The 27,889-nt window shown below is 43.4% G+C and overlaps 1 protein-coding gene across 9 annotated transcripts in view; it reads right to left on the reverse strand.

Moving 5' to 3' along the window:
* DMD (dystrophin) overlaps positions 1-27,889 on the reverse strand; it is a 1,951,120-nt gene that overhangs the window by 41,646 nt on the left and 1,881,585 nt on the right. For 7 of the 9 annotated variants that reach the window (XM_036016633.1, XM_036016635.1, XM_036016634.1 and 4 more), the window contains 7 exons: positions 19,810-19,976; positions 17,490-17,601; positions 15,958-16,094; positions 15,165-15,203; positions 10,812-10,877; positions 9,650-9,715; positions 6,788-6,946 (listed from right to left, as the gene is read on the reverse strand). In XM_036016633.1, the coding sequence (XP_035872526.1) occupies positions 6,788-6,946; positions 9,650-9,715; positions 10,812-10,877; positions 15,165-15,203; positions 15,958-16,094; positions 17,490-17,601; positions 19,810-19,976 (746 nt within the window). The remainder of the gene's footprint in view (positions 1-6,787; positions 6,947-9,649; positions 9,716-10,811; positions 10,878-15,164; positions 15,204-15,957; positions 16,095-17,489; positions 17,602-19,809; positions 19,977-27,889) is intronic. The other 2 variants (XM_028523362.2, XM_028523365.2) reach the window with 1 other exon arrangement.

The raw sequence follows: 27,889 nt of genomic DNA on the forward strand, positions 1-27,889 counted from the left end.
AATATCTCTGAAAGGATAGACAAGAAATCAATAGGGGGGCAGCCTACAGAATTGGGAAGGGAATGACCAGGGCAAAAAGCTGGAGAAAGATTCACTTTTCTCTATATGCCTTAACATTTTTTTTAAAGATTTTATTTATTTATTTTTAGAAAGAGGGAAAGGTAGAGAAACATCAGTGTGTGGTTGCCTCTCACTCACCCCCTACTGGGGACCTGACCCACAACCCAGCCAAGTGCGCTGACTGGGAATCGAACCAGCAACCTTTTGGTTCACAGGCCGGCACTCAATTCACCGAGCCACACCAGCCAGGGCTCTACGTGCCTTTTTAAAGCCTTTAGAAGATGTTATTACCTATTAAAGAATAAAAGTACTGAAACAGACATTTTAATGTTCCTATCTTCCAGAGTTCTACGAAGCCCAGTGTCCTTCTGCCACATAGTCCCTGGCCAGGTAAATCCACTGTCCCAGTTTCCACGACGGTTTGTGAGCCGGTGACTCGCAGAGCTGACTCTCTGGCCCACACTACTCCTGCAAGCTTCTAAGTTCCATTTGTCACTGTCACAACATCTACACGTGAGTAGGTCACCAGCACCTGAAACTCAACCTCTTCCATACCCCATTCACCATCTTCCAGCTACTCACCCCTTGAAGGGATGGTATAAATACTGTAAATTTACATTCATGTAAATACAGAGATTAATATAGAAGGGCCCTGCTCCTACTCATCCTGAACTGTCAGTCCCAGCTGTGAGCAGCCATCCTGCCATGTGCCCACCAGAACTGTCTCATTTCTCCCCTCCTCCAACCCAGTGAGCCACTCAATCAAACGGCTCTGCCCCTCCCCTGAAATATCTCCTAAATTCAGCCTGTTTTCCCCATTGCTATCACTTTACTTCACACCCTAATCATTGCTTGCCTGGGTGTGCATACTACCTCCCATTCAGATTTCCTTCTGTCTGCAGTACTGCTCTTCTCAAAGTCACCCTCCTCACGGCTGCCTGAGTGATGCGTGTAAGCAAATGCTGAGCCCATCGCTCCTGGCTGCCACCCTCGAGTGGCTCCCTGTGCTAGGCGAGGAGGCACCAACTCCTGTTCTGGCCAGATCTGGCCAGCCTCATCTCCTCGCCGTTCATTGCACTGCTGCAAAAGTACCACAGCTGTGTGCAGTGTCCCAAACATGCTCTGCTGTTCCTCACTTGCTCTGTCCTCTGCTTGGGAGGCCCACTCCCGGCCCCCTGCAGCGCCCTGTCCTCTTGGCTATGTTCTCACTGTCACTGGAGACTCACACAAAGGAACACAGCACAAACAGCCTGAATCTGTGAAGACTGAAAACTACTAGCCCCGGGCCCAAAGTCATGGCATCACTGACAAGGTAAAGCAAAGACCATGATTTCCAGCTAATTTAATTCAGTGTTATAAGCAATGGATCTACAATTTCTTTGACTATAACAGTAATAATGTTGCATAATTGGCCCTGGCTGGTGTGGCTCCATGGACTGAGCGCCGGCCTGCAAACGGAAGGGTCACTGATTCAGTTCCCAGTCGGGGCACATGCCTGGGTTACAGGCCAGGTCCCCAGTAGGGGGCGTGCGAGAGACAACCACACATTGATATTTCTGTCCCTCTCTTTCTCCCTCCCTTCTCTCTAAAAATAAAAAAATAAAAAAGAATTATGTTGCATAATTTTTGCAGGAATGAAGGGAGCAAGAGAAAACTCAAATTTAGGCTGTAAAACATCTGGTCATCCAACAAAAAAGACACATGAAAGGTACTGAGCAAGGTACTAAAAATGCACAGAATTGCCTGTTGTCATGTAACATCTACTAACAACTTTAACTAACTTTAGACTTTCACAGTGAATCAGGTTACCTTCCCTTTAAATGTGGGAACAATCTAATCCACGTGCTATGCAGGCAGCAGAGTGCCAATCCGTGTGCGTCAGCCATAAAGGCAACCTTTTGATTGCTAGGGTCACACCTAGCATTTCAGACCAAGTCTTGTTTCATTTCGACAGCGCAGAGAAAAAGACATCAGAATTGGACACTGCAGATTTAGTGCTCAAGATTGCAGGCTTTAATATATGAAGGAAAAAAACCCCAGCAAACTTTGAGTTTGCAATGTTAAGGACGGACAATGGAGCAAATTCTCAACATCCAAATGGTCTTGACCAAATAAAGGCGGCTCTGAACTATCTGCGGTAAGAGGCGAATACATTATGCAGAAGTGAAATGCTAAGGGCTGTATAAGGAAGGCCCCAGTCCCCCTAATTCATGACGGGCACTATTGAGAAGATTCAGCGCCAGACGCAGCTTTGTTCAGAGGCTTCACCTTATTTCTGTGGCAAAAAGCAAGAATGAGAGAATGCCAGTGGGGGAGACATACAGGGCCCAGAATTTTGAAAAATGAATTTTAAGCATTCTAAATTTACGACAAAGCAATGCTTGGCACCAATCAGGGAGTTCTGCAAAAGGGAAGTATTTTGAAAAGGAAGCAGAAGAAGAGCTTTTGAAAGGCTTTTCTGTATGAAATTAGGTTTTAAGAAATTTTTTAAGTCAAAAGTACATGCACGAGTGCTATAATTAAAGTAAATGCAGCTTCATTTCAATTCATGTATTCGTTAATTTATTCAACAAATGTTTATTGAATGGTATGTGCAATAACTGGGAAACGTGACATTCTAAAGACAAAGATAAGACACCCCTGAGACACTTCCACACTAGCCACTATCTGTTCTCCAAAGAATTGAGGGAAGGTGGCATGAATAAGAATGATTAACAGAATTCAGCAACACAGCTGGTCAGGAATGGGGATCTCCAAGCCTCTTTCCTTTGCCAACAGGCATTTCAAGATGTGGTAGCTACAGAATAAATGAACGCAAAAAAACAATACATGTAGTAAGCACACGTCCAAAGGACATGAGGCAATCTTGGTTTTATTTTTAAAAAGTCTTTATGCATTGCCCTGGCTGGTGTGGCTTGGTAGACTGAGTGCCGTACTGCGAAGCAAAGGGTCACTAGTTTGATTCCCAGTCAGGGCACATACCTGGGTTGCAGGCCAGGGCCCTGGTGGGGGGTACTCGAGAGGCAACCACACACTGATGTTTCTCTCCCTCTCTTTCTCCCTCCCTTCTCCTCTCTCTAAAAATAAATAAATGCATACAAACTTTTTAAAAAAAGATTTTATTTATTTATTTTTAGAGAAAGGGGAAGGGAAGGAGAGAGGGAGAGAAACATCAATGTGTGGTTGCCTCTCGCACGCCCCCTACTGGGGACCCAGCTCACAACCCAGGCACGTGCCCCTGACCTGACCAGGAATCAAACTGGTGATATTTCAGTTTGCAGGATGACGCCCAACCAAGTGAGCCATACTGGCCAGGGAGGGTAATCTCAATTTTAAACATCTTTACCCATTTGCTCTAAAAGTTTACTTATATTTGTCCAATTATGTAGCCAATGTGACTTGGGAAATACAGCCATCTTGGCAGGCACCGAGAGAGGGCATCTAATGACCTCCTGGGGAGAGAGAGAGAGAGAGAGAGAGAGAGAGAGAGAGAGAGAGAGAGAGAGAGAGAGAGAGAGGAGGAGGAAATGACGAAGTGAAGGTTCCTTAACCAACACTGAACTCAAAGACCACAAAGGCTGAAGTACGGCTCTGCAGCAGCTCTGTAATGTAATTAGGAGTGTAATTAGACAGGAGAGGACAGAGCAAAGGAAGCCACACAGGCTGTTTGTAGGAGGGAAGCTCCACAGAGATGTTGCTTTGGGATTTGGTAGGAAGTGGAAATGTGGCAAAGTACAAGGAGAAAGAAGAAACCTCATCCCGACCTTTACCTGAAGGTCAAGCTAACTTATAGAAAGACTTGCATCAGTACCAGATTCTTCATTTTGGAGCTCGAAGCAGCTTGGCATAATTTTTATTTTTTTCTCTTAGAGAAGAATCCATCTCGTTTTTTAGAATGCTCTTGGATATCTTCCAGAGAAAAGTGGTTTATCACTGGTACCACAAGCAGATGAACTGGTTTAATCATGTCTATTCCTTTAAAATATCCCTTCAAATGAAGGTACGTTCCAGAGAACATGGCACAATTCTATGTAAATGAGATTTAAAGTGATGCACAGTTTTACGTAAGTGATATTTACAAAGAATGCACAATTCTATGTAAGTGATATTTACAAAGAATGACTTTATTCTCTGGTATAAGGTAGAGTTGGCTATTTTGAGTCAGAAAATCTGGATTTCAACTTGGGTCTGTCAGTGGCTGACCGTGAAATCTGGGTCAAGCCATTTGAATCTCTCTGAACCTGCATTTTATTTAAAATAAAAAAAATATATTATCTGAGAGAGGGGGGGGAGGAGGGGGGAGAGAGAAACATTGCTTTGTTGTGCCACTTATTTAGGCATTCACTGGTTGTCTCTTATATGTGCCTTGACCGGGGATTGAACATGCAATCTTGGCGTATTGGGACGATGCTCTAAGTAGCTGAGCTTCTCAGCCAAGGCTGAACCTACATTTTCCCATCTGCCTTCTTTAGAGTTTTGAGGAAGATTAAAAGACCCAAAATACATTAAAGTACTCTGACAATGATTAAATTATATATATATATATACACACACACTATATACACACACACTATATACACACACACACTATATATATATATATATATATATATATATATATATATAGTGTATATATATGATGACATCAGTACTCCACCTGTGCTCTGTGGCCTGGTTGTCATGGTGTGGAGAGAAAGTATGCTAAGAGCAAACAGGACAAACCTCTTGACCAAAGAGATACAAAGATATATTATACAATGGCAACAATTATATAGTATAAAAATAAGTTTACTCCCGGGTGACACCAAATTCTATTTATAATGCCAGTCCCAACTTGTTTTCCTATTTGACTTTGCCCCCTGCAATAATTAGCTGTAACATAAATGGGTACTGATAGTGATCCTCAATAGAGCGGTGAGAAGTATCTTCCTTCCCACGGTCTTCACTGCCAACCGGTCTTACAAATGAGGCCAAAGGTCATGCTACCACTAAAACCAACACAATGTTCAGTATTACCTCCTGGTACTGGTGGGACATCCTGACTGTATTCTTAACTTAGCCTTTTACCAACTCTTTCCTGAATATGCACTAAATAGCCACAGTGTGCTAGGCACTGTGTATAGGAGACACTGAGAGGGTTACAACAGGCACAGTCCTCACCCCAAAAGCATTCACCAGCACATGAGCGGGAGCCACTGGGAGTAACAGACAGAAAAGGCAAACTGTCACGGAGTTCTAGGAGAAAGACCCAAAGTAGCGGTATTCTGAGGATGCAGACAACAGACAGATTCCGAATGCAAGGGTTGAAACAGGGCTGTGTGAGGAAAATAACTCTGAGAAAGCTCATGGAGGAGGAGGGTGGGTGATGTATCCTTGGCCGGACAGGGCAGTGGAGGAATGGGGGTTAGTAGCTGAGCTGAGACGCGAGCCTGAGCTGGGCCCACAAAGTGCTTGAGAGCAGGATGCGTTCAGAAACAGCAGCTACAACAGTGTGGCCGGAACACTGGTAGAAAGGAGGATGAAACCGTCAGAGCAGGTCAAGAGAAGAGTGTGGATGGTCTTAAATGGCCAGCTGAGCAGCTGGGTTTCCTTCTAATTGCAGAAATGCAATGAGGGAAGAATGCCATGACGGGTCTTGGTTCTGGAAAGCTCTACAACTCGAGTTAGTAGGGAGGAGTTATTGGAGGGGTGGGGAAAAGACCAAAGGGATGGGCGACCAAGCAAAGGAGCTCTGGCCGTAGGTCAACGGTACCCACAGCTGGAAAGAGGGATGGGGCGGCAGAAAGCACTGGATGAATGGCAGTTTGCTCTTTCATCTTGAGGTGAGACACTCCCTGCAGGCATTGGTTCTCAGATACACCCTGTTCCTGGATGAAGAAGTCTCGGGGCCCCGGGCTAAACCAAGGAGATGCGAGTACTCGACTCCCACAAATTTCAGCTACTGCTCCTTTAAAGACTTGCCTGGTGGCATCTGTCTAAAGGCACGCTGAATTAGAAGTGATCATGTGCAATAGCCTCTCTTAACCAAGGGACCTGGGATATTGTAAATGTAATACAGAAGTAAAAGCCTAATGGTTTGCGTTACCCTGACACCACACGGCATCCCAGAGTTTTACACCTTTGTCCTCTCCGCGGTCACTGTGAATTGTCTGTAGTCTCTTCTACTGTATTTAGGTGAACGTCTGTTTCAGGTGATGGCAGACAACTGGAATCGTCTCACTAATTTGCTACGATTGTGAGCATAAACGGTACCCGCATTTGATGATGAGAAATCAGAGGAACTAACCTGTTCCCAAGTATGACCAAGCCAACAAACCTACTTTCTTAAAAGCTTAGAGACAGATAATACGGCCAAACACATGCACAAATCGTATAATCATAAAATGAAATGGCCTGCTTTGTTCTTACATTCTGTTCTCAAGCAGAAAAACCAAGCCTCTGGAATGCATGCAACAAATCAAACAGCACCATCAGCATTCATCCCTCTCCCACCTAAAATATGAGTTCTTAATTATACTATTGCATTCATTTTCTTCTTTCAGATAACAGAGAGAGAGGGGGGAGGGGAGAGAGGCGGGGGAGACAGAATATCTGGAAATGGAGCTAAACAGATTATTGGAGAAAACAATCAGACATAGCGCGACTCTAAGTGAAGATTCCTGGCACTTTGCTGCGTGCAGGTGTATGCGCTCTGCATACCAACGACAAAGCTAGAAAGAAAACTCACCTGTTTTCTTCCTCAAGATCTGCTAGGATTCTCTCTAGCTCCCCTCTTTCCTCACTCTCTAAGGAAATCAAGATCTGGGCAGGACTACGAGGCTGGCTCAGGGGGGAGTCCTGGTTCAAACTTTGGCAGTAATGCTGGATTAACAAATGTTCATCATCTCTGGAAAATAAAATCAAAGGTTTTGGTTTTATCCCCCCTTACTTGTGCTGGGGGTCAGGGACTCGGGTGTGTATTTCAAAATAGAAACATTTCTTTGCTCTTAACAGTTACTTAGACCCCTTTTCCTGCTTCTAAAGACATGTGGGTACTGCCGAGGCTGTGGGCTGCCATCCTGTGGGTGAGAATTCGAGTCTCTTGCTCTTAAGTTTCTTCCGGTTCCTACTTTGCAGTTGAATTTGGCCTATTTACGTGGGTCCGTTCATGGCAGAATTAGAGAAATGCTGAGACTCTCTACTGACAGTTTAACTGTTAATACATATTAAAAGACAAAATAATAGCTGTATAATGCTTTTGCTACCAAGCACGTCGACATAATCTGTTCGCTAACCCACGCTACTGTTGACACTGACCAGGGGAAAAACTGCAGTCCTTAAAAGAATAAGAGTAAATATTTTGTTGAGTGGAAGGCAACGTGAACTAAAAAGTGTGGCTTTGGTAGTAAGCAAGTTGGAACTTATGAAAGCCACAGAGGCAGGGCAGTAACTATGATAAACTGCAGACACGTGACCGTTTCATTCAATTATTATGCAGATTAAAAATAACCCAAACATTGCAAGAAAGAAAGCCATTCAGGTGACAAAAAGCCATTCAGGTGACTTTGGGGACCAAAGAGGCAAAAGGCTTATATTTTGGGAGGCAGCCACAATCCTTCCTTGACACTGGAAATTCTCCACTACACAGAAAAAAATTCCTTTTTCTAAAAAATTTTAAAAAATTGTTGTTCAAGTACAGTTGAGAAGAAACTATTTTCTAAATGCATTGCTCCTAGCTCCTGAAGAGTCCATGTACCTTCAAGTTATAAGAACTTCAGTCTGTTCTTGAGAGGCCAAAGCCATCTCTGGTTAAATACCAGTAAGATGACAGGTTCATATTTCTCTCTCCACATCCACTAATTTCCTTTAAAAAAAAAAACACCTCAGATTTTTAGGAAAAAAAAATCCTCCTGATTTAAATTATTTCAGTCCATCAAGCCAGGTAACTGGTTGAGAAGTGAAATGCTGACTAAAAATACTCACTGGGTGTTAAAAACCTTCAAGGGAAGTCAACCAATCCTCCAAACCACTTCCCCAGACCTGCCCCTAAAACCTCATGACTGACGTTACCCTCTAAGACTGAGTAAAAATGGATTTTACGTCTTCAGGATGAACTAACGCTTTGCATGTCAAAATAAAACAAAAGCAGTTTTACCACCTAATTCGTGATCTCTCTTCCCAAATGCTGAAATTTATGATTAGCACTTCCCATGTTTCATTACAACAAATAGTTATAATTAAACTTCTCTTGCTGTTCTCTTAGGCGGTCAGTGGATGGCAGCCATTATTACACAGTTAAAACCTGAATTAATCGGAATGTTCCTGGGGTTTCTAATATTAAAAGCAGTGACCAGGAGAAGCAAACCACGCAGGTTATTTTACATTTGGTTCATTCTGTGGTCACATATTTTCCTGTCTAAGTATTCTATATATGAACACTTTCCCCCACAGCTGAGAAAGCGAACGGACCGCAGTTACATTTGGGGAAAAGGTTGTTTTCAGTAATTAAGTCATATACGATTGGTTAAGTGTCCATTCGACTCTTTGTTATTAACCCGAATCTCCTTTATTGTAACAGATGACATGATTTATTCCCATGTCTTCAATAACCAGTTCTGTATCAATGCCCCTTGGATACTAGCTCTCTCAGCCTTTTCTCATCTGAGTGTAACTCTGGGTTGCCATCTCAACTACATACGATCCGTTCACCATTTGTCCCTTTGCCTAGATGTTCCATGACAAAGTGGTGAGACATCTGGTAAGTTCTGAAACTGAAGACACTTGTATTTCAACCACATTTGTTCTACATTATCTGCTCAGTTAGCAGAGCTTTCTTTTCGTCCCTCCCATTAGTTTCTTAATCCACTCCCTTTACCTTAGGACCTTGTATATGGGATGTCCCTCCACGCTCCTGGTGTGAATGCTTCCCCTCCTCTATAATGAAGTCTGTTTCCCTGCCAGAGCTCTGTTCCCTGACACTTTTACCATCACTCTCTCTCTCCTTCCGCAAGTGTGACAGGCCTGGCTTATTATCCCACTAAAAACCTGTGACCTAAATGTGTCCTCTTTTCTGAAACCCTTTACAAGACTGCTTCACTGTCTTTAGGGCGGGCGGATGCTGAATCACAAAAACTTACTGCTTCGGGTCTCTGAGGAAGAAAAATGCACAGCTAACCTACTGTACGGGCATGCCATCACAACTGTGCGAGATCGTGTCTCCACTCCCCCACAAATGGAGAAAACACTGCTTAGCCATCGCTTTAAAAATTAATATCCAATCGCTTTAAGTATTGGGCAGGTCTGGCAAAAAACGAAGGATTTAATAGAATTTAAGTATCTGGGACTCTGTAATTTGTGGTAATAATGGTATTAAATAAGAACAAGGCGAACTGTTTTTGCTACTCTGGAATACCAATAATGCCATAGTTTGGATGAGATCATTCCATGTCAGGTTAAGAGTTAAGGGTGGGGAAAAATAGTAAATGAATGGCTCCCTGAAAGATCAAATGTATATAATGCTAATGTCTATCTTCCGTGCTACCCTACCTCTAAATCCCTCAAAGCAATTTCATCTTCAGGAACATTTTGTAAAAAGAGACGGGATACTTACATGCTCTCATTAGGAGAGATGCTATCATTTAGATAAGATCCATTGCTGTTTTCCATTTCTGCTAGCCTGATAAAAAACGTAAAAGCTCATTAAAACTTATGTGACTTCTTAGAATCTATTCAAGACCTAATCGAACATTCCTGAAAACTAAAGGATAAATCACGTCAAGAGGAGAAAGGAATCCTTCACATTACAGGATGTGTGTGCTGGCCAGAGGAGGCGGTGAGCGGGAGACCGCAGGTACTTGGCAGCTCTACGTTTACGCTCTAAATTATAAAGGAAGTTGTAGTTTGTTGGTTTTCTTTTCTTCTTCGCAGAGCAATCTTCCTTTCACTGAGAACAGGCCTCTGTTTTCACAAGAAAAGCTCCCCTAACAACGAATACACTCTGTACCTCACACGACCCCTTGTTTTGGAAAATCATTACAGCTTCCCACTGACGACAGACCGACAGACCTGTTCGGCAGTGAGAATACTGATAAAGGACGACTTGAAAGGGAGCGCTCTATCCAGTCTGCTACCACTTGTTACCTTTAAAAACCTCCTTCACCTCAGACAATAATAAAGTCTTTCTTTTGACAACAACTAAAAACAAGGTTAACCAAACTCTTACAGATTTATGTAACAAGCATAAGGTTAGCTTATGATTAGCAATGCAATGTTTAGGTATAAAAATCATCTCAAACACAAGGAAAGTGGAGAGAGCAAAGTCCAAGGAGCAGAAAAATCAATTGTTCTCTTCTTTACAGCAAAGCATGGAAAATCAACACATAAATTGGGCAGCCAATGCTTTCTTATTCTCCACATAACATAGTGTCATTTCTTTACATATTTATGTCTGGTCTAGCAGTCTTCTAAAAAAGGTTATACGGTTTCTAAGCCAATTTATTCAACGTGCTCAGAATACAAAACATAACAGAACTATCAGACATGTTTAAAGGCCGGGCTCTGGGGAGATTGTTCTGGATTAATGCATTTATTGGTGTCCGAAACCAACATGCAGTGGCATGGCATGCACGTTAGGGGGCAAGTTGATTAGTAGAAATCAGACAGGTTGCGGGGGGAGGGAAAAAAGAAAAGATTTGTTTCAAATTCTTATAGGTTAGCTCTCCTTGGTTAGTTACTTTAATCAATATTTGCCTGGCATTCAACTAGTCTCATACCTGCTAGCATAATGTTCAATGCGTGAATGAGTATCATCATGTGAAAGCTGGGGGGACGAGGCAGGCCTATAAGGCAGAAAATGTGATTAGTCATAGATACCATCCATTAATGGAGAAAAAAAAAACCCCACCATACAATTATGTTATATACATGGCCTAGAATGCTTTTATTCTAATTCTATGGTTAATGTACACAGTTGGTTGTCTCTGTATCTGAGAGATCATCCAGTTATTTTAAATCCATGCTGGAGAGGGGCTCTCTCCTAACTTCCGCTTTTATCAGAAGCCGTCAAGAGGGAGCGCAAAAACTTCCGTGGAAAGTTTCAATTCTAGAAAAGGTTGAGGGAAACCATCCCTGCGTGACATTTTTGTCCTCCAGTCTCGTAATATCTCATATCCTATAGTTCTGAAATTGGTTTAGCATTTATGTGGTCTAAAACTTTTAACAGTGTACACCTGTGCAACTTATTAGATCCCTTTTTATTGACCGGAAACTCTACATTTGCCTAGAAGATTCATGGCTAATGAATTAAGTTGCAAAGAGGCCACTCCAGTATATGACTTCTTAAGACTCTGCATGTCAGGATGTCTTGGTCTGTGCAATTTTGTAAGGCAGGAATATATGTACCAGTGGAGCAGCAGGTATAGTCGGCTACTTCACAGAGTAAAACCAAATGACCTCAAACTGCATTGCAATGTTTTTAGGAAGAATGACTGCATTCAACAGAATGTGACAACATCTGAGATACATTTTATTAGGGAATCCTGTGTGGTAATATACAGAGGGGACAACAAGAGGGGGGAATTAGCATGAATAGTCTCTATGCTTTTTGGATATTAAATCCTTTTTTTTTTTGGTGGAGGGTGGCCCAGAGACTAGAATTTTGGAAGGGTTAACATTTTTCCCCTACCCTTTCACATCTAATCTATTAACTATCCTTGAAGTTGTTATAGTATCTTTGGATTAACTTTAGGGAAAAAAATCCATCTGTTTTGAAAACCAGTTTGGGCTTGTGCTTTTTTGTTTTTACTGGAACAGGACAAAAGGTCTCTTCCATTGCTGTCCTCACACAGCAAGCCCTTCGGCAAAGGCATGGATCCAAAAGTCAACAGTAATCTATTCAGCGAGGACTGGTTTAGTGCAACGTCCAAGTAGCATTCAAGGACTTGGTAGAAACACTAAGATGTTTGGGTTTTTCTTACATAAAAAAAAAAAAGAAAACTATGTGTAGTTATCAAGGCTTACGTAGGAAACGTGCTAGGAACCCGTATTTCTTAAAGAAGACATACTGTCATAAAATGATTACAACACACTACAGCAAGTTACCGGGGAACTCAAGTCTTCCCCGAGAGATAAACGTCTTCTTTAAGAAATCAATGTTGTGTAGGTCAAGAGGCACCGTGATCCAATGTGAAATGAATTAGAAAGACATTAAAACTCCCATGAGGAAACAAAAGGGTGACTACCCAACTTAATAGGCAGATCCAAAGATTTCCACATGAATCCTCACTGCTAGGGCTTTGGAGATTTAATCTGGTCATTTCTCAGAACCCTGGAGCAGCCCCTTAGCAGAAAAATGCTAAGGCTTGTTTAGAAGCTTTCATTGCAAGTGACGATAATTTCGTACTTGAATTATTTGAGTTATAAGCCCTATCTTCTGGAACAGACCAGTCTTTCAATTATGGACTTCAAATATAGACCCACCGTCGAGAAAAACATTTTAATGCTTTCCCTTATAAGACGTGCTCCCCTGGCAGTGTATGGAAGAAACACCTGAGACCTTGAAGGAGCAGCACACCAAGGAAACGAGGCATGTAAATCCAAAACACTGAAATAAAATCTCATATAGAAAATCTTATGCAGAGCTTTAATTCTTAGCCTTGAGGATAATTCCATGTTGTTTTTCTTATTAATGCACACAGCACCTAACGCAGCATGCATAAGCACAAGAGCTCACAATAACCAGAAATCTAAAAAATATATACACTAAAGAAGGTGCTTATTAAGTCAGAAAATGAGCCAAAAGGGAGTGCTGGTCAGAGAAGAATCACTGAAAAACCAGGAATTAGTAAAAGTACAAAACCACTTAGTCCAGAAGCAAAGCAAAACGTGCAAGGCCTTCTTCAAACACTTTTTGAAGGGAAGGAAAGAATACTGTTCTCCCTTCCCACTTTCTAAATACAAAACAGTGGACCCAGAAGGCCCATTTCTTTTATCGTGGATGGCCAGTTCCAGTCCACCCACCGCCATCTTCTCTTCCGTGACGACTCCACTAGGTTTTCATGCATTCAGGTTTCAAAGGAGACTGGCTCAAAGAATACTGTTTGACCGTCTCCTTTGTAGACAAACAATGTAGAAGGTTTCTGCTAGACTTAGTTTCAAATCATATGACAGATACAAGTAGGTGTAGGTTTTGTCAAAGGAAAAAGAAAAGATCTGTTTCTCAGTGAACTTTCCAGCTCTGTGATCCGTATTAAATAGATTCAATGCTGCTGCCAGCATAGGACTGGTTAGCGTCTGACAGAATTCTTGCAAAACCAAATACCTTAGGACCTGGCTCTGCTGTCTGAATAGAATCATTCTATAATATATTTTTATAAACTGTATAATCTTATGAGTGAGGACTTCGATACAATTACCGGTATTGTAAAAACAAACAAACAAACAAACAAACAAACCCAAAACAGAAGACTTTAAAAGTCTGCTGGGTTTTTCTTCTTTAAAATAAAAACTTCCCACTATTTCTGAAAAATCTAGTCAACTTTTATAAGACAAAATGGGGGTATACTTTAGTTATTAGAGAAAATATTTTAACAAAGATTGTTATTAGTTTGAAAGTTCTTCAAAGTTTAAAACTCTCTCTAGTTAAAATCAGTTACATTGGATCAATTGTCATAATTTTCTACCATGAGTGTCTGTATAAAATAAACATCTTTTCTTCTTTTTTCCTTTCAAGGCACTGTTACTTATTATTTTGTGCTCTCTCTCTCTATCCATATATTTTTTAAAAATTATTCTTCAGCCTATTTGCCTTTTGGATTTTTTAATTGGTTAAAACATATTCCCACCCAGGGTAAATTCATTTGTTTATCAGGATCCAATCAAGCCGAGAATTCCAGTGTATCAATTTTTAAAAAGCTTCTTCTTTGGGAAAGGGTCTAACTTCTATAAATGCAGAGGCTACCCGGGTTGGGGGAAACAGTTCCCAACAACGAGGAAGGCCACTGAATCTTAATCACCCCCCACGCCGTGTAAGCGTGATGATTAAAGGAACCAGGGAGGTCACTTCTCAGAGCTCCCATATCTCAAAACGAAGGGGCACAATGATGCAGCTTCAAAACAGACACTTCTTGCAGGCCAAGCAAGACTAACCCTCCATGAATCGTTGGCATTTATCACCACAGGATTTGAGAAAAGCATCGATTTTAAATTAAATGACATGGTGGAACAATAAAAAAGACCCAATGAAAATAAATTGAATCCTTACATAAGCCTGTCTTCTAAAATTGGTCATTTATCCCTTATGTATAATAGAGCTGTCTGATTTTAAATACAGATTTTAATAAAGTACACTTCGAAATGCCAAAAATCCCACACAGTGACTGTAGTACATGCGCACTGTTTGCTCATATGTAAACTGCAGGCCCCCGAAATGAATTTGATATTAGGCATCTGATATTAGTATTATTAATACATGTCAATAGTAATAGCAAAGACTGCAGTCCACTTTCCTGCTTATGAGCTAAATATTTAGTTTGGAGAGGAGAGCAAAGTGGGTTCAGTTAAAAAACAAGCTCATGTATATAAATATGAGTCCATTAACATGGCAATACCTGAGAAAAAGTCCACACCCCTCACTGACATTATTCAGCCAACTCCACATCATACTATAAAACAAACTCTGCTGATATTGAATGGTCTGCTTATAACAGGCCCTAAAGAGTAAACCATCATCCCGTTGAAGGCCCTGAAGCATTGTCTCCCAAGAGATATGGCTAAAGAATGTTCTTATGTAATTGGAAAGCTCTTCCTACTGCTTATCATCGAGGAACAGATAAACATGTCTCCCAGGGATACAACTGATGACCCAATAGTTTCTTTGACATTCTTTGGAACTCAAGGCCGGGACTTCCGCTGGTTCGAATGCGCCCAGGTAGGGGGCCCTGAACGCTCTGGCTCTCCCCATCGGTGCGGGCCTGGGCCTTTCTGCACATCTCATCACCAAGGGAAGGCAAAAAGTGGAAATGAAGGAAGGGGGCATCGGGATGTCTTTCAAACGAAACAAATAAACCAAGAAAAACCAGCAAGCGAATGTGTGGGTGGGAGCAGCGCCCTTCGGTGGAAGTACTCACGCAGAATCTACCGGCCAGAAGTTGATCAGAGTAACCGGACTGCAAAACAAAAAATGAGGTGGTGAAGAGACACAGGCAAACTCAGCCGCCAAAAAGTCAAAATAAACAAAATAAATAAAACAAACAAATAAATAAAGAAATAAATAAATAAACAAAATAACAGAAAGGTCAAAATAAAGAAAACCCAACCAATTCAGGAGAAACCATGGAAAGCAACAGCCAAAGAAAAGCAGAAAGTGATTTCAAAGGAAAACCAACAGCGGTGTGGTGGCCACCAGCGTTATGGCAAAAAGGAGGCGTCACAGAGGTGAGGGCAGCCTCGGTTGGACAGTGAGAATCGTTGCTACTTACTGTGAAGGGATCTCCTGTGACTACCGTTTGTTTCCGGTAGAAAAAAGTGACTGGATCTGACCACACAATCAGATCCAAAGAGACACACGCCTACTGATTTGCGAGGGAGGAAACTTCACAATGAAATATTGGAATCACTCATTTGTAAACAGTCCCATATTTCTTAAAAAGCCTTGTGGAGGTCATGAGTGGCTGCCACGTGGCATTTTCCCTGTGAGATTAGGGTTAACGTTTGGGAAAGGTCAGAGGCACGGGGACAATCGGCACAGGACGTGCCGACTGCGACATCAGCCCCAGCCCGTTTTGCTCTTTTCCGCTAAAGTCAATCTAGAGAAAGAAATAGGAGAGACTGTTTGCACTTGGGAGTGAAGGACGGGATTCAGCTGAGAGGAGCTCACATATACGGCAAATGAGAGTCTGTTTTGCTCTTGCCACTACTCACGTTTCCATGTTGTCCCCCTCTAAGACAGTCTGCACTGGCAGGTAGCCCATTCGGGGATGCTTCGCAAAATACCTTTTGGTTCGAAATTTGTTTTTTAGTACCTTGGCAAAGTCACGAACATCTTCTCCTGAAGTAGTCTGAAAGGGAAAGCGCGCGGAGATCAGACTTGGGGGAGCGAGGCCTGCAGACAGAGGACCGCGCCAGCGCTCAGCCTCTCAGAGCGTTCGTTTTTTGTCATTTCGGAGAGCGCAGGTTGAGCACGAAGGCTTTGGAATCAGGCCGAACCAGGGGTTTGAAACCAGGCCTGGCATTTCCTAGCAGGGTTAAGTTAGGGGAGTGAGTGATTGACCCTATCTGAGGCCCAGATCATCTGTGAAACGGAGGCACCCAAACCTCAAGAAGTTGGTACAATGACTAAATGCAGTACCTCCTCTGCTGGGCTACTCAGAGTCTTCTTGTTAAAGTCGAAAAGTTAACCTTAAGTTCTGCCACACTTGACGGTATTTTAAAAACTGCTATTCAAGAGGATAGCATGTTTCACCTAACTCAATATCCTGCTATTCACAGCACGGTTCCTTCCCCATCATCAAATGCCTTTGCAAAAGGAACCGATGTGAGAAAAGACAATGAAAACAACCAGCAGGGTCCCTCTGATGATGGAGAAGAAAACACTCCAAAGCGGAGCTTCTCCAACGTTGACTCATGGGGGAGCCACCTGCAGATCTGGCTGAAATGCAGGTTTTGATTTAGAAAGTCCCGGGCGGGGGCCTGAAGTTCGGCATCTCTAGTAAAAGTAACCCCCCAGGTAACACCAGTGCTGCTAGTCGGCAGACCATACTTCGAATAGCAAGTAGCTAGTGTCAAAGGGACATCAGGTTTACACCCAGGTCTGCCGGCCCACCTTGTCTAGGCCCCTCCCATCTTGCCAGTGATTTTCCAAAGTTCTATTAGCCACTGAACATTTTCCCAAAACAACATCTGAGGAGGAGGCTCCACCTTTTAATTCCAGAGCCTCGGGCAATTTCAGAGCCTCAGAACCTGAGTCCTCATCTGTAAAAAGGGGGTAAAAATAAAAGCTATTTCACACAGTCTCATTTAAAAGGTGACACCTAGCATTTACTTGGCAGGCGATAGTATATACAACAGATAAGAGATGAGAAAGAGTAACTGAAAGGGGTGGGTTGTGAATTTGGGGGAACCCACATTAACACCTCCATACCCAGCACGCCCCATGGCCACCCAAACTCTCCACATGACCGCCAGGGCTGAGCAAAAGAAACATGAGAACGTCTTCCCGGCAACCCATGCAAATGGCCAAAAAACCTACTTCCTACTTGTGCGGGCCTTTGCCCTACGTACGCACTAGGGGTAAGGTCAGCCCGGGCACCTATAATTTGGAGCCACTTTAGCTGGGGAGCATCTGGGGAAACACGTGGGGAACGTATCACAGCATTACACGCGATCTGCAACACTGCCCCAAATGGAGACTTGTCCCCGGTGAGCTAACTCATGCCGGGAGGCAACTGACTTACCGGAGTGCAATATTCCACCATGGGGTAGTGCATTTTATGGCCTTTTGCCACTCGACCAGAAAAAAAGCAACTTTGGCAGATGTCATAATTAAAGTGCTTTAGGCTCCTGTACCTGATAAAGAGCAAAAACAAACACACATGTATTTCTTCCCATCAAATTCCCAAAGAATGCTCTTTAATAAACCTTCTTCCACACTGTCTTATGTCTAGAAACAGGCTGTGGTCCGTGTTCATTAATTCCAAAAGGTAAGTGATTAACTTCCTACCTCCAGAACTCTCTGGTGCTTCCCCTACAGTATCAAAACATTTTGGCAGAAAGATTATCCTATAAACATGTATAATGACGGAAGGAAAACTCAGCTCTTATTTAAACTCCACCAGGAACTCTTTCAGATTAACTAAGAAGCTCCTGGCACACTTCCAGTCTTTTGAAGACTGAATACTAGAATTTGAAAGAACTTCCAGGAGAGATAAATCCGTGTCTGGCAGTCCCCCGCCCCCAACCCATAACTGGGGATAGAAGTTTTCAGATGCAATTATTTTTAAAAATATACATATATAAAGATAAGGCAATTTCATTAGACAAAAGAAAATGAAACAGGAACTTCTAATTAAAATAAATCTTTTAAAATTACATTTTTCTGATTGACATGATTCATCTTCAGAGAGCTGCTGGGATAATCTCTTTTCTCTCTCCTCAGAAATCCCTCACCGCACACACCCCCCGGATGTGATGACTGAGGCCCCAACAAAGGACAAAATGGGATTAAATGGGGGAGTGTGTGCTCTGTGAGTACGGATGGTCCACTTCTCCCCTCTTCCAGAAGAGTGTATCCTTTGTTTCCTATGCGCTCTGCCTTTTGCTTTCCCAGGTAAGAATCCCAGCCAGTTCAAATAAACATATGCCTCATGTCACATATGGGAATGTGTGTGTGTGTGGGGGGGGGAAGGTGCCTTTTTTTAGATCCCAATCATCTTTCGGGGGAGAAGGAAGGAAAGAGAAGCGCTCATTCCTAAAATAGTCACATTTGAGAAGGGCAAAAGAAGTGAATGTGAAAATGCCCCTAGGTCCTCCAAAGCATTCTCCTGTTTCATTTTATGAAATTCCCCCTACGGATCTCACTAGAGAGGGGGGCTGAGACACGGAGGAAGGCACGGCTCTCCCCCTGCGACTGCCCCTCGCCGCTCCCCTCCCCCCACCCCCAGCTTCATTGGTACCTGCCAAAGCCAGCCTTGTCTATGGAGGCTTTAGAAACCTCTAAAGGGTTTGTAAACCCTCTTTGTAAACAGCAGAAAGTATGGAAGGACAGAGCACACGAATGACACAAAGCAGGTATTAGGCAAGAACGTATTAAAACAAGTCCAAGCATACCCAGGGACAGTATTTACTCAGCGGCGAAATGGATTCTGGACAGGCGCAGACCACGTAACCAGTTTACCACGTTATGGCCTAGTCACCGCAAGGAAACCTTGTGGTTGACCCAGATGTTTAAATCCATCACCAGATGTTTCTGAATTTGGATTTGGGGTTGCTGTTCAATATCCTGTCTCCCCAAACAGGTCAACCGAGTGGAAGATTTCAGAGCCAATGGTTTTCCAGGGAGGTTTAAGAATATCAGAAAAATAAGATGCTATGTGTCCTATCTCTTTCACTTTTAAAATTATAAGGAACATTTTTCCTTTTATAGCTGCTCTGTGAATCTTTCATTTTCTTGCATACTTTATATTCCCTCAGAAGTTCATTAGGAGACTATGCGAACAGCATAATCACATTCACGGATAAAGAAATCCTAGGGTGCTTAAAACAAGTCTTATTACTTTAGGGGGGAAAGTCTGCAAAGTGAGCATGAGGCTGAGTTACCACAAGGGCTCTCCCAATGTGGAATCATTTCTTAGTTCCCTAACTAATTCCTGGACACTTTCTAGCAACAGAAAAGATGGTGAAAGAAAGAAACGTGGTTCAAATGTCTTGGTTCCGGGAAGGAGGAGGCACAGTTTATCAGTATACTGCTGACGGACAAGTATCTTGGTGGAGACACACAGACAGCCAGCCCTGTCCAACCTGAGACCGTGCCCCCGCACAGCTGAAGAGCGAAGCTCCTGGAAAGGGACACCTGCCTAATGACTGACACCCACCGAAACCACCCAGTGATCGGGGAGTGACAGGGGTGATGGAGGCTCCCCCTCGATCACCTCCTGTCCCACTCTGAAGAGGAACAAAGGAACAGCAACTGGTACCGGAGGGAAAAGATCGAGGTGTACAAGGGCAAGGAACGATACGGTGTAAAACAATGAATGACACCTTGGGGGTTCCCGATACCTGAATCCAATGATCGGACACTCCTTGCAGATGTTGCACTTGGCCTGATGCTTGGCAGTCTCCGCAGCGGCCACTCTGTGCAGCACGGGCAGCCACACCATGGACTGGGGCTCCAGTCTCATCCAGTCCAGGAAGAGGGCAGCTTCGATCTCAGGCTTATTATTGGCCTGCGAAGACGGGGGAGAGCGGACGGTGGGGGTGGGGTGGGGAGGAAAAGTGACAAAGCAAAGGAGGTACACGTCAGTTCAGGTAATAAGTTAAAAGAACAAAACAATAGTTGCGTGGGGAGGCCCAGCTTTTGCAGGCCGCCTAGCCCTAAGGCTTTGGTGAACCGCCAGGACTCTGTGCAGCTACTAGATGACAACAAAACAAAATGAAACAAAGCAAAACAAACCGAACCAATGGAAAGCAAAATACACACCTCAGTGAGACTATATTTAGCTCCAGTGTTTCAACAGATATGTGAGTTAGCCAGAAGTGAAAGGCAAGTGTTTATTGATGAAATTTCAAAGGAGGGGGAAAAAAAAACCCAACAACTCGGGAACTATTGATTCCTGTTTCTTTCCCCCCTGAAGAATCTATTTCTCAGCGTGCCATAGAATCATAATGAAGAGGCTTTACAATTCATCTGGTCCCAAAGCGTCATTTCACAGACAAGAAAACAGACACAGATGAAAAGAGTAGCTTTTCAAAGGCCGCCCAACGAACGGGTGGCACAGCTGATACTAAATGCAAACCTCCAGGTCCAGCGTTGTTGTCATGGGGACCTGTTGTCTCTTTGTCTGTCTGTCTGTCTGTCTCTATTGCCCGCTCTTCCCTTCTCTCTTTCAGAGCCTACAGTTAACAAACACCACTCCTCCCCAGTGGCATAATGAGTTGAAAAAGCTTGAAGTATATTAGCCATCACCTGATTTCTGTGCGATCACGGTCATGCATTGTTAAGTAGATCTTGATTTTTAACCCTTCAAGACTGCCTTTGAATTTTTTTCTATTGTCAGACTGACCCATACATTGCCCACTTGTTTTGGTTTTCATTCCTTTAGCGTCTGTTGGTGGTGAATTCCTCGGGTTTGGTCTGAAAATCTCTTTTTGAAGCCATATTCTTGACAGCTGTGTCGCAGGGCACGGATGTTTAGGTGCGGGGTTGTTTTCATTTTGCTCTAGCGCACGGAGACACTATTTCCCTTTTATCTCACTTTCTCTGTTTAGAAGTCAAGAGTAAAGCTGACCTCTGCTCCTTTGAAGGTAATGTGTTTTTCTCCTGTCTGGCATTGTGTCTCTAGGGTTTTATTTATACTGTTTAGGATTAACTGGGCTTCTTGAACCTGTGGGTTAGAGTCTTTAGTCAGCTCTGGAAACTTCTCAGTGCTGATCTCAACAAATAGTGCCTCTTGTCCATTCCCTCTGTGCTCTGCTTACCCAAGTCTGGGAGGTAAACACAGACTTTGTCAACCTAGCCTGCACTGCTCTGAACTGGGTGTCCCTATCCCCTCCCCCTTTTTTTGTCCCCTTTATGCTTTGTTGTTAATAATCCCTTTTGCCTGGGTATCCATTTCTCTCTTTAGCAGCACCCAGTCTGATGTAAGCTCAATACACTAAGTTTGCAATTTTGGTTGTTGTACTTTTTAATATCTAGAAGTTTGGTTTGGTCATTGTTAGGGTCACTTCTAAAGTCTGTGGCTCCCTGTAGGTATTTTTCAGTGTTGTCTGTGATTTTCTTTTCAACACACTAAACATAGTTTTCAAAAAGTAATCTCTAATGATTCCGAGATATAACATTCGTGTAGGCCTGCTGTTCTGCTGGTTCTCACTCCCCTTGGTTTCTCGTGTGCTTAAGTTTTTTCCTTCCCTATGTACTACGTTGACCTGACAATATTTTCTGGAGATACTTTGAGCTCTTCACTGAAAATGCCTTCTCCAGTGATGACTTCCGCCAAGAGCCAAAGGGCACTACCTATTCTGAGACCAGTTTAAACTGAATGTATGACAGATACTTAGTATCATGCACTCCATGGGTGTTTCAACTGCAAACCCGTGTTGCTTCTCTTGGAAAGTGCTTTGCTGATAAAGACTCCATTCACCTTTCAGATAGAAAGGCAGTGGGTTTTCGACCAATAGGTCATTTGGCTTGCAGCACTCACAACTTCAGAAACACGCCAGTCATTATCCCGATTACCAGTTTCCCAACATTATAGCAAGCTTGAATTTCCTAGCTGCAAAATGGTGTCAATTCGAGCTCCTGATAAAAGCTGTTGTTGCACACTTTTCTCTGTGTAGATTGCCAACACACAGGTCCTTTGTGGAAAAAATTTTAAAATAAAAAAGAATTCGCCCTGGCTGGTGTGGCTCAGTGGACTGAGTGCTGGCCTGTGAACCAAAGGGTCGCTGGTTCGATTCCGAGTCAGGGCACATACCTGGGTTGTGGGCCACGTCCCTGGTAGGGGGCGCACAAGAGGCAACCACACATTGATGTTTCTCTCCCTCTCTTTCTCCCACCCTACCCCTCCCTGTCTCTAAAAAGAAATAAATAAAATCTTTAAAAAAGATACTCAATCATAAATTAAAAAACAATTCTAGAACCTAAAGATGAAAGGGACCACAGAAATGAATGTGTCCTTTTGCAATGGCACCACACAGCTACTGCAATAAAAGACCTTCAGCAGTCATGGAGTCCAAACCCTCAACCAGTGCCCAGGCATTCTTATAGCCACTATATGAACACTACCTGTGCACGACAGCGAACATCCTTAATGGATGCTCTTGAACATCTGCCTATAGGGACCCCTGTTAAAAGGGTTTCTTCAGCCTGAGATGAAATCCACCAGCAGAACAAATAGGGTTTGGGGCTCCAGAGTCCAACCATGAGAGCTCCAGCCCCAGATTCCTCATTCATAGGCTGTGTGACCTTGGGAAGAATAACTTTCTCTCTGTCTTAGTTTTGTTCTGCCATGAAATGGAACTATTAATAGTGCCTATGTCATAGGGTTGTTGTAAGATGTAAATGAGTTAACAAGTGAAAGGCACTTGGAACAGTGGCGCATAGCAAGGGCCGGGTCAGTATTTGCAATTGTTATTGTTATTGTCATTATTATCCATCCGACCACAAATCCAGAAGTTTGCAAGTTTGCAGCCTTGACATAGCGCATTCTCTCTCTCTCCCTCTCTCTCTTTCTCTCCCTCTCTCAACATCAATGTGAGAGAAACATCAATCGATTGCCTCTCACATGCACGCCTACCAGGGACTGCACCTGCAACCCAGGTATGTGTCCTGACCGGAAATTGAACTGGCAACCTCTCCGTGTTCGGGAGGATGTTCCAATTTACTGAGCTACACTGACCAGGGCCACACAGCCCTTGCAACATTTTACAGAGTTGTCATGTCTGTCCATGCCTCTTCACCCCTATTCCTTTGATTTCTTCCTCGTATGACACGGCTTGGTTTGCCACTGTCCTTTGGAAACTTATTCTCCAAATATGATCTGCTGGGAGTGGCGCTTCCATTTCTCTGGACATTATAATTGGGTGACTTGCTTTGGTGTGATACTGCAGGCTCACGTGGGTTTCCACTCAACTGAAATCCCTGGGTCAGTGTTTCCCAGTGTGTCGGGCAGATCAATCACCCAGCAAAATGCTTCATAAAAAGAAGGTCAAATTAATTAAGGAAACTTTGCATATTATACCTACCTCTTAAAATTCTTAATGTATGCTAACACATTAGAAGCTAAGAAGGTCATCCGTAAGGAAACACATTAAACTTTGTTTGACCTCAGATTTTCCCACACTTGCTATTCAGTGGTCCCCAGACCTTATTAAAAAAAGAAAAAACAAACTTCTAAGGCCTGTGAACAGCGCTAGGTACTAATACCGTACAGGGCATGATGGGAAATGCTGTTTTGGACCTCTGCCAGAGATTCCTGCGTTCTGTACTTGTTCATTTGAATTTGTTTCCTCTCAGCTCCGTCGAAACATGTCCTGTCAGTTTGATCCCACTGTGCAATCTCATCGAAACCCTTAAAAATCCAGACTCTTACAGCCCAGGAACCGGCCATGATACCTAATTTTCTGTATCTTTCCCATTTTAAAACATGTGTTCGGTCTCCATCACAAAGTCTCTGGTGGAAATATCAGACGTGTAGGCCAAGGTCAAACATGACCACCAGGGCCTGCACCTCAGGCCGACAGAGATCCGGCGTCCAGCCCTCTCTGCTTGTTCCATTGCGACTCTTTCCAGTTACACCATCGCCGGATCTCTATTGCACACGTTTCTCCATCTCATACACAAAGGCGTAGCGAGAGACTCTGTCAAAAGGACTACACGTCTCAGTTACAACATGTCCTATAACAATCTCTTGCTCCACTGGTCTGGAAACCCCCTTTATCAAACTAACCCTTTGTAGCGAGGGGACAAACCATTACAGAAAGGCAGTAAACTGAAAAGCACTATTAATTCATTTCTGTTTAAAACACGGGCTTATTGATACTTCATCTGAGCCTGTATACTTTCTTCTGACTTAGGCTGAAATGATTGTTCGTTTACTGGTGGGTTCAAAGACACGATGCAGAGTAAGAATTCATGCTTCATACAGAGAGTGTAATACAGCGGAAAGCTTCTATGCATTCTGGAAGACAACAAAAATCTGACCATGAGTCAGCAACCAATGGGGGTGCAAAACACAAAAGAATAAAAGGCAATAATGTGTCTGTGATGTATTGCTAAAGGCATAGCAAGTAGCGCGTGAGGAAGCGATCTCGTTACCCTCTGTACTGTTCAAATGCTTCATAGAAAATGGTGTCTAGTTCCGGTGGCTGCAGCTAACCCAGGACTTAGAGAAGGCTTGGCAGTAAGACACGAGGATAATTAAAGGGGTTGAAAGACCTCTGAGAACAGTTTAGGAGAATTGAGATTATTTAGCCATGAAAAAAAGAGAAGAAAGAACGAGCAAGAAAGAGCAGCTGAAGGGGCGATTTAATAAGTTTTCAATTATGCAAGTGGCTCCTGCATAGGGACCTGTGACCAGCTGTTCAATCCCTCCACTGAGGACAGAACAAGAAGTAACAGGCTTAAGCAGCATGAAGAATTTAGGCTGTATTTCCTACGGAAGAATTTCCTGATGCTGGAAGTTGTTAAAGCATTACTGTGAACTACCAAGGGAAGCTAAGAGACAGTTCTCTTTCGAAATACTATAGATTCTCCTGTGCTTCGAGGTTGGAAATGCTCGAGGTTCTTTCTAGCTCCTGAGATGCAAGCTCTATCATTTGGGCTCCTTGGAAACCGCTCGCCCATGCCCAATGCCGGCACTGAGCACCAGACATGGGGATTCGCATTCTCATTCTGTTCCATCTTTCATTTTTACTACAAACCATTCTGTATCTTGGTGCTATTCCCTCTCTTTTCGTCTGGCAATAAAGGAAGGAAGAATGAAAGTCAGGCAAGCTTCTAGAAAGATCTAACAGAATAAAAACTTTTAAAATCCAGCTCAAACTGCATTCTAGGAAAAAAAAATACAGATAGACAGGAACGGTGGGAAGTTGCTGAGCTCTAAAGACCGGTATGGGCCTGGGCTGGGTAGCTCAGTTTGGTAAGGGCATTGTCCTGATACACCACGGTTGCTGGTTCGATTCCTGCTGAGGGCACATGCAAGAAGCAACCGATGAATGCATAAGTACGAGTAAGTGGAACGACAAATCTGTCTCTCTTTCTCCACCCCCTTCCTCTCTCTCTAAAATGAATAAATAAATTTAAAACAAAAGACAAGTATGATGGCATTGGATTGACATCATCCTTGCAGGGGCCATTTTATGCTGACCTCCCTAGAGATTTCAGGTTTCTTCTCTCGGCGTCAAGGATGACCTTTGCCCTCACCCCTACATGCCATTTTTGAGCCATCTAAGCAAGAACTCCAGGAATGGGCCCTTTAGCCCTGGATTGTTTTTGTTCCTTGTTTCTGGTGATATCTGCTGTCCCCTCTTCTGTGGCACGCACACACGAAAAGCAAAGCTATCACGGCTCCTTCCACTGTGACAGCCACAGGGTAACACCATCCGGGGTTTGCACTTGTCCTGTGTTGGTTTTCAGCTGTCAGCAACTCTCCACCACCACGTGGAGGCCGGGGCAAGGACTCGGCTGTCACTGCTGCCTCTCCATGACAGCACCCTGAAGGGGTGCTTTATACACACGTCATCTTAACAAGTGCAAAGGTAGTTAAAGGAATCCCAATATCTGCGGCTCCTAGCCGAAGGCTCTAATTCAATGTCAAAGGACAGTAGGTGGCAAGTTTGGAGTTAGGGGGTTTGCCAGGGTTCAGAATAGCTTTTAGGGTTTCCCACAGGTTGTGCCATCCATACATTCTTAGGCACCGGAGGATCACGCCCAATATGGCTGCCAGGGGATCAACCTGAATAGTTATTTTCCTCTTAGATATCGGTTCACGGCCACAGGAGAAGTGGGATGGTAAGATCTCTCGGCAAGCCCTGCAGCCCAGCTACCATGAACACATACACTGTGTGTTTAAGAGCATCTTCCCTAGATTGTAAGTTACCTGAAGGTAGGAACTACGTTTCTATACCCTCCAAAGAAAGTTTGCCAAATTCAACGATGGGTGGGAATGCAGGAATGATTTCATATCTAAATGAGCTTAAAATGAAAAAAATGCCTCGTCATCCCAAAGAGTGAAACAAAAAATTTAAACTTACAAGGGTTGTCTAAAGAGTAGAAGCCAAAATAAACACATTCTTGAACTGCTTAAAGTTTACTTTTACATAATTTTTTTTTTAAGTAAAAAGGTCTGGCTTGTCTGCTACGATGTCACACACAAAAGGCCAATAGTCTATTTCTAGATTTGGAGCATGTATTTAGAATATAGGAATGGCTTCAAATATAGAAATGCGCCAAATTCATGCTGGGGGCCCTGAAGGGAATCCCGCAGGCCAGCAGCCACGTTCTGGAGCAGCGCTTCTTGACCAGGGACCATTCTGTACCCCAGAGAACATCTAACAATGTGCGGAGACATTTTTGGTTGTCACGACTGGGGAAGGGGTTGCTACTAGGGTCTAGCAGGTAAGAGGCCAGGGTCCTGCTAACGTTCAACGATGCACTGAATGGCCCTCTGCAACGAAGAATTATCCGGGCCAAACTGCCAGTGGTGCCAAGATCGAGAACCCCTGCCCTAACGGGCATGCCTTACATCACCAGGGTTCATTCACTGAAACTCAGAAACCAGCGTGAGCACGTGGCTATTAACTAAACACCAGACCTCCCTGAGGGCCCTGGAGGGGGCCGAGCAGGTAGGCTGCATTCCTCTGCAACGTGGAAACGGAGAAGCTGCGGGAGGCCTGTTCACCTACTGATGTCTCGAGAGAAAGGCTACCCTGGTTAAGAGATTGTGGACAGAGGAAAACAGGGCTAAAAACAACAACAAAACCCAAGGTGAAAGTTACGAGGGAACATGAGGGAACATGCTAAAAGCATCGCTAAAAGCATCGCGCCTGATCTGAAACTAAGTTGCTTTTCCAACAGGCAACTCTATGCAATGTATTCCAGGATGAACAGCAGAAATTTATGTCATCATGCAAATGCTCATACCATGTAAGGTAAGGCAGGTTGGTGAGTAAAAGAGTGTGCGTGCGTGCACGTGTGCGTGTTTTCATTTTACTTCGCAGAGTTCCTGCCCATTCAGAGGAAAAGCAATAACTAAATATATAAATACTAAATACATCCATATGCATGAATAGGATTGCCAAACATTCCTACTGACAGAAGGTCAACTTCTCGAAAACACTGGGGACAAACTGCAGATTTCTACAAAGGTTAATCTCTCCTCCCTGGCCCTTTTCATTTGCTGTTTTCAGCAGTAAAATATTCCCTTCATAAATCCAAGGAATCATTTCAATATCGTTGCCATTGATAATAAGTACTGGCACTAGTAGCTGACAGCCCCACATTTCTGGCCCTGATTGTACGCAGCCCTAGTGTTTGGAGAGATTTGCTGAATTTAAATGGATCAAAAGTGTTTTGTGAATTATAGCCCGTACACAAAGGTTTGAAACTACAAGGGGAATGACTAGCCAGGGTCAGACGGTG

This window comes from Phyllostomus discolor, chromosome X, assembly GCF_004126475.2.
Source record: "Phyllostomus discolor isolate MPI-MPIP mPhyDis1 chromosome X, mPhyDis1.pri.v3, whole genome shotgun sequence".
Lineage (NCBI taxonomy): Eukaryota > Metazoa > Chordata > Mammalia > Chiroptera > Phyllostomidae > Phyllostomus > Phyllostomus discolor.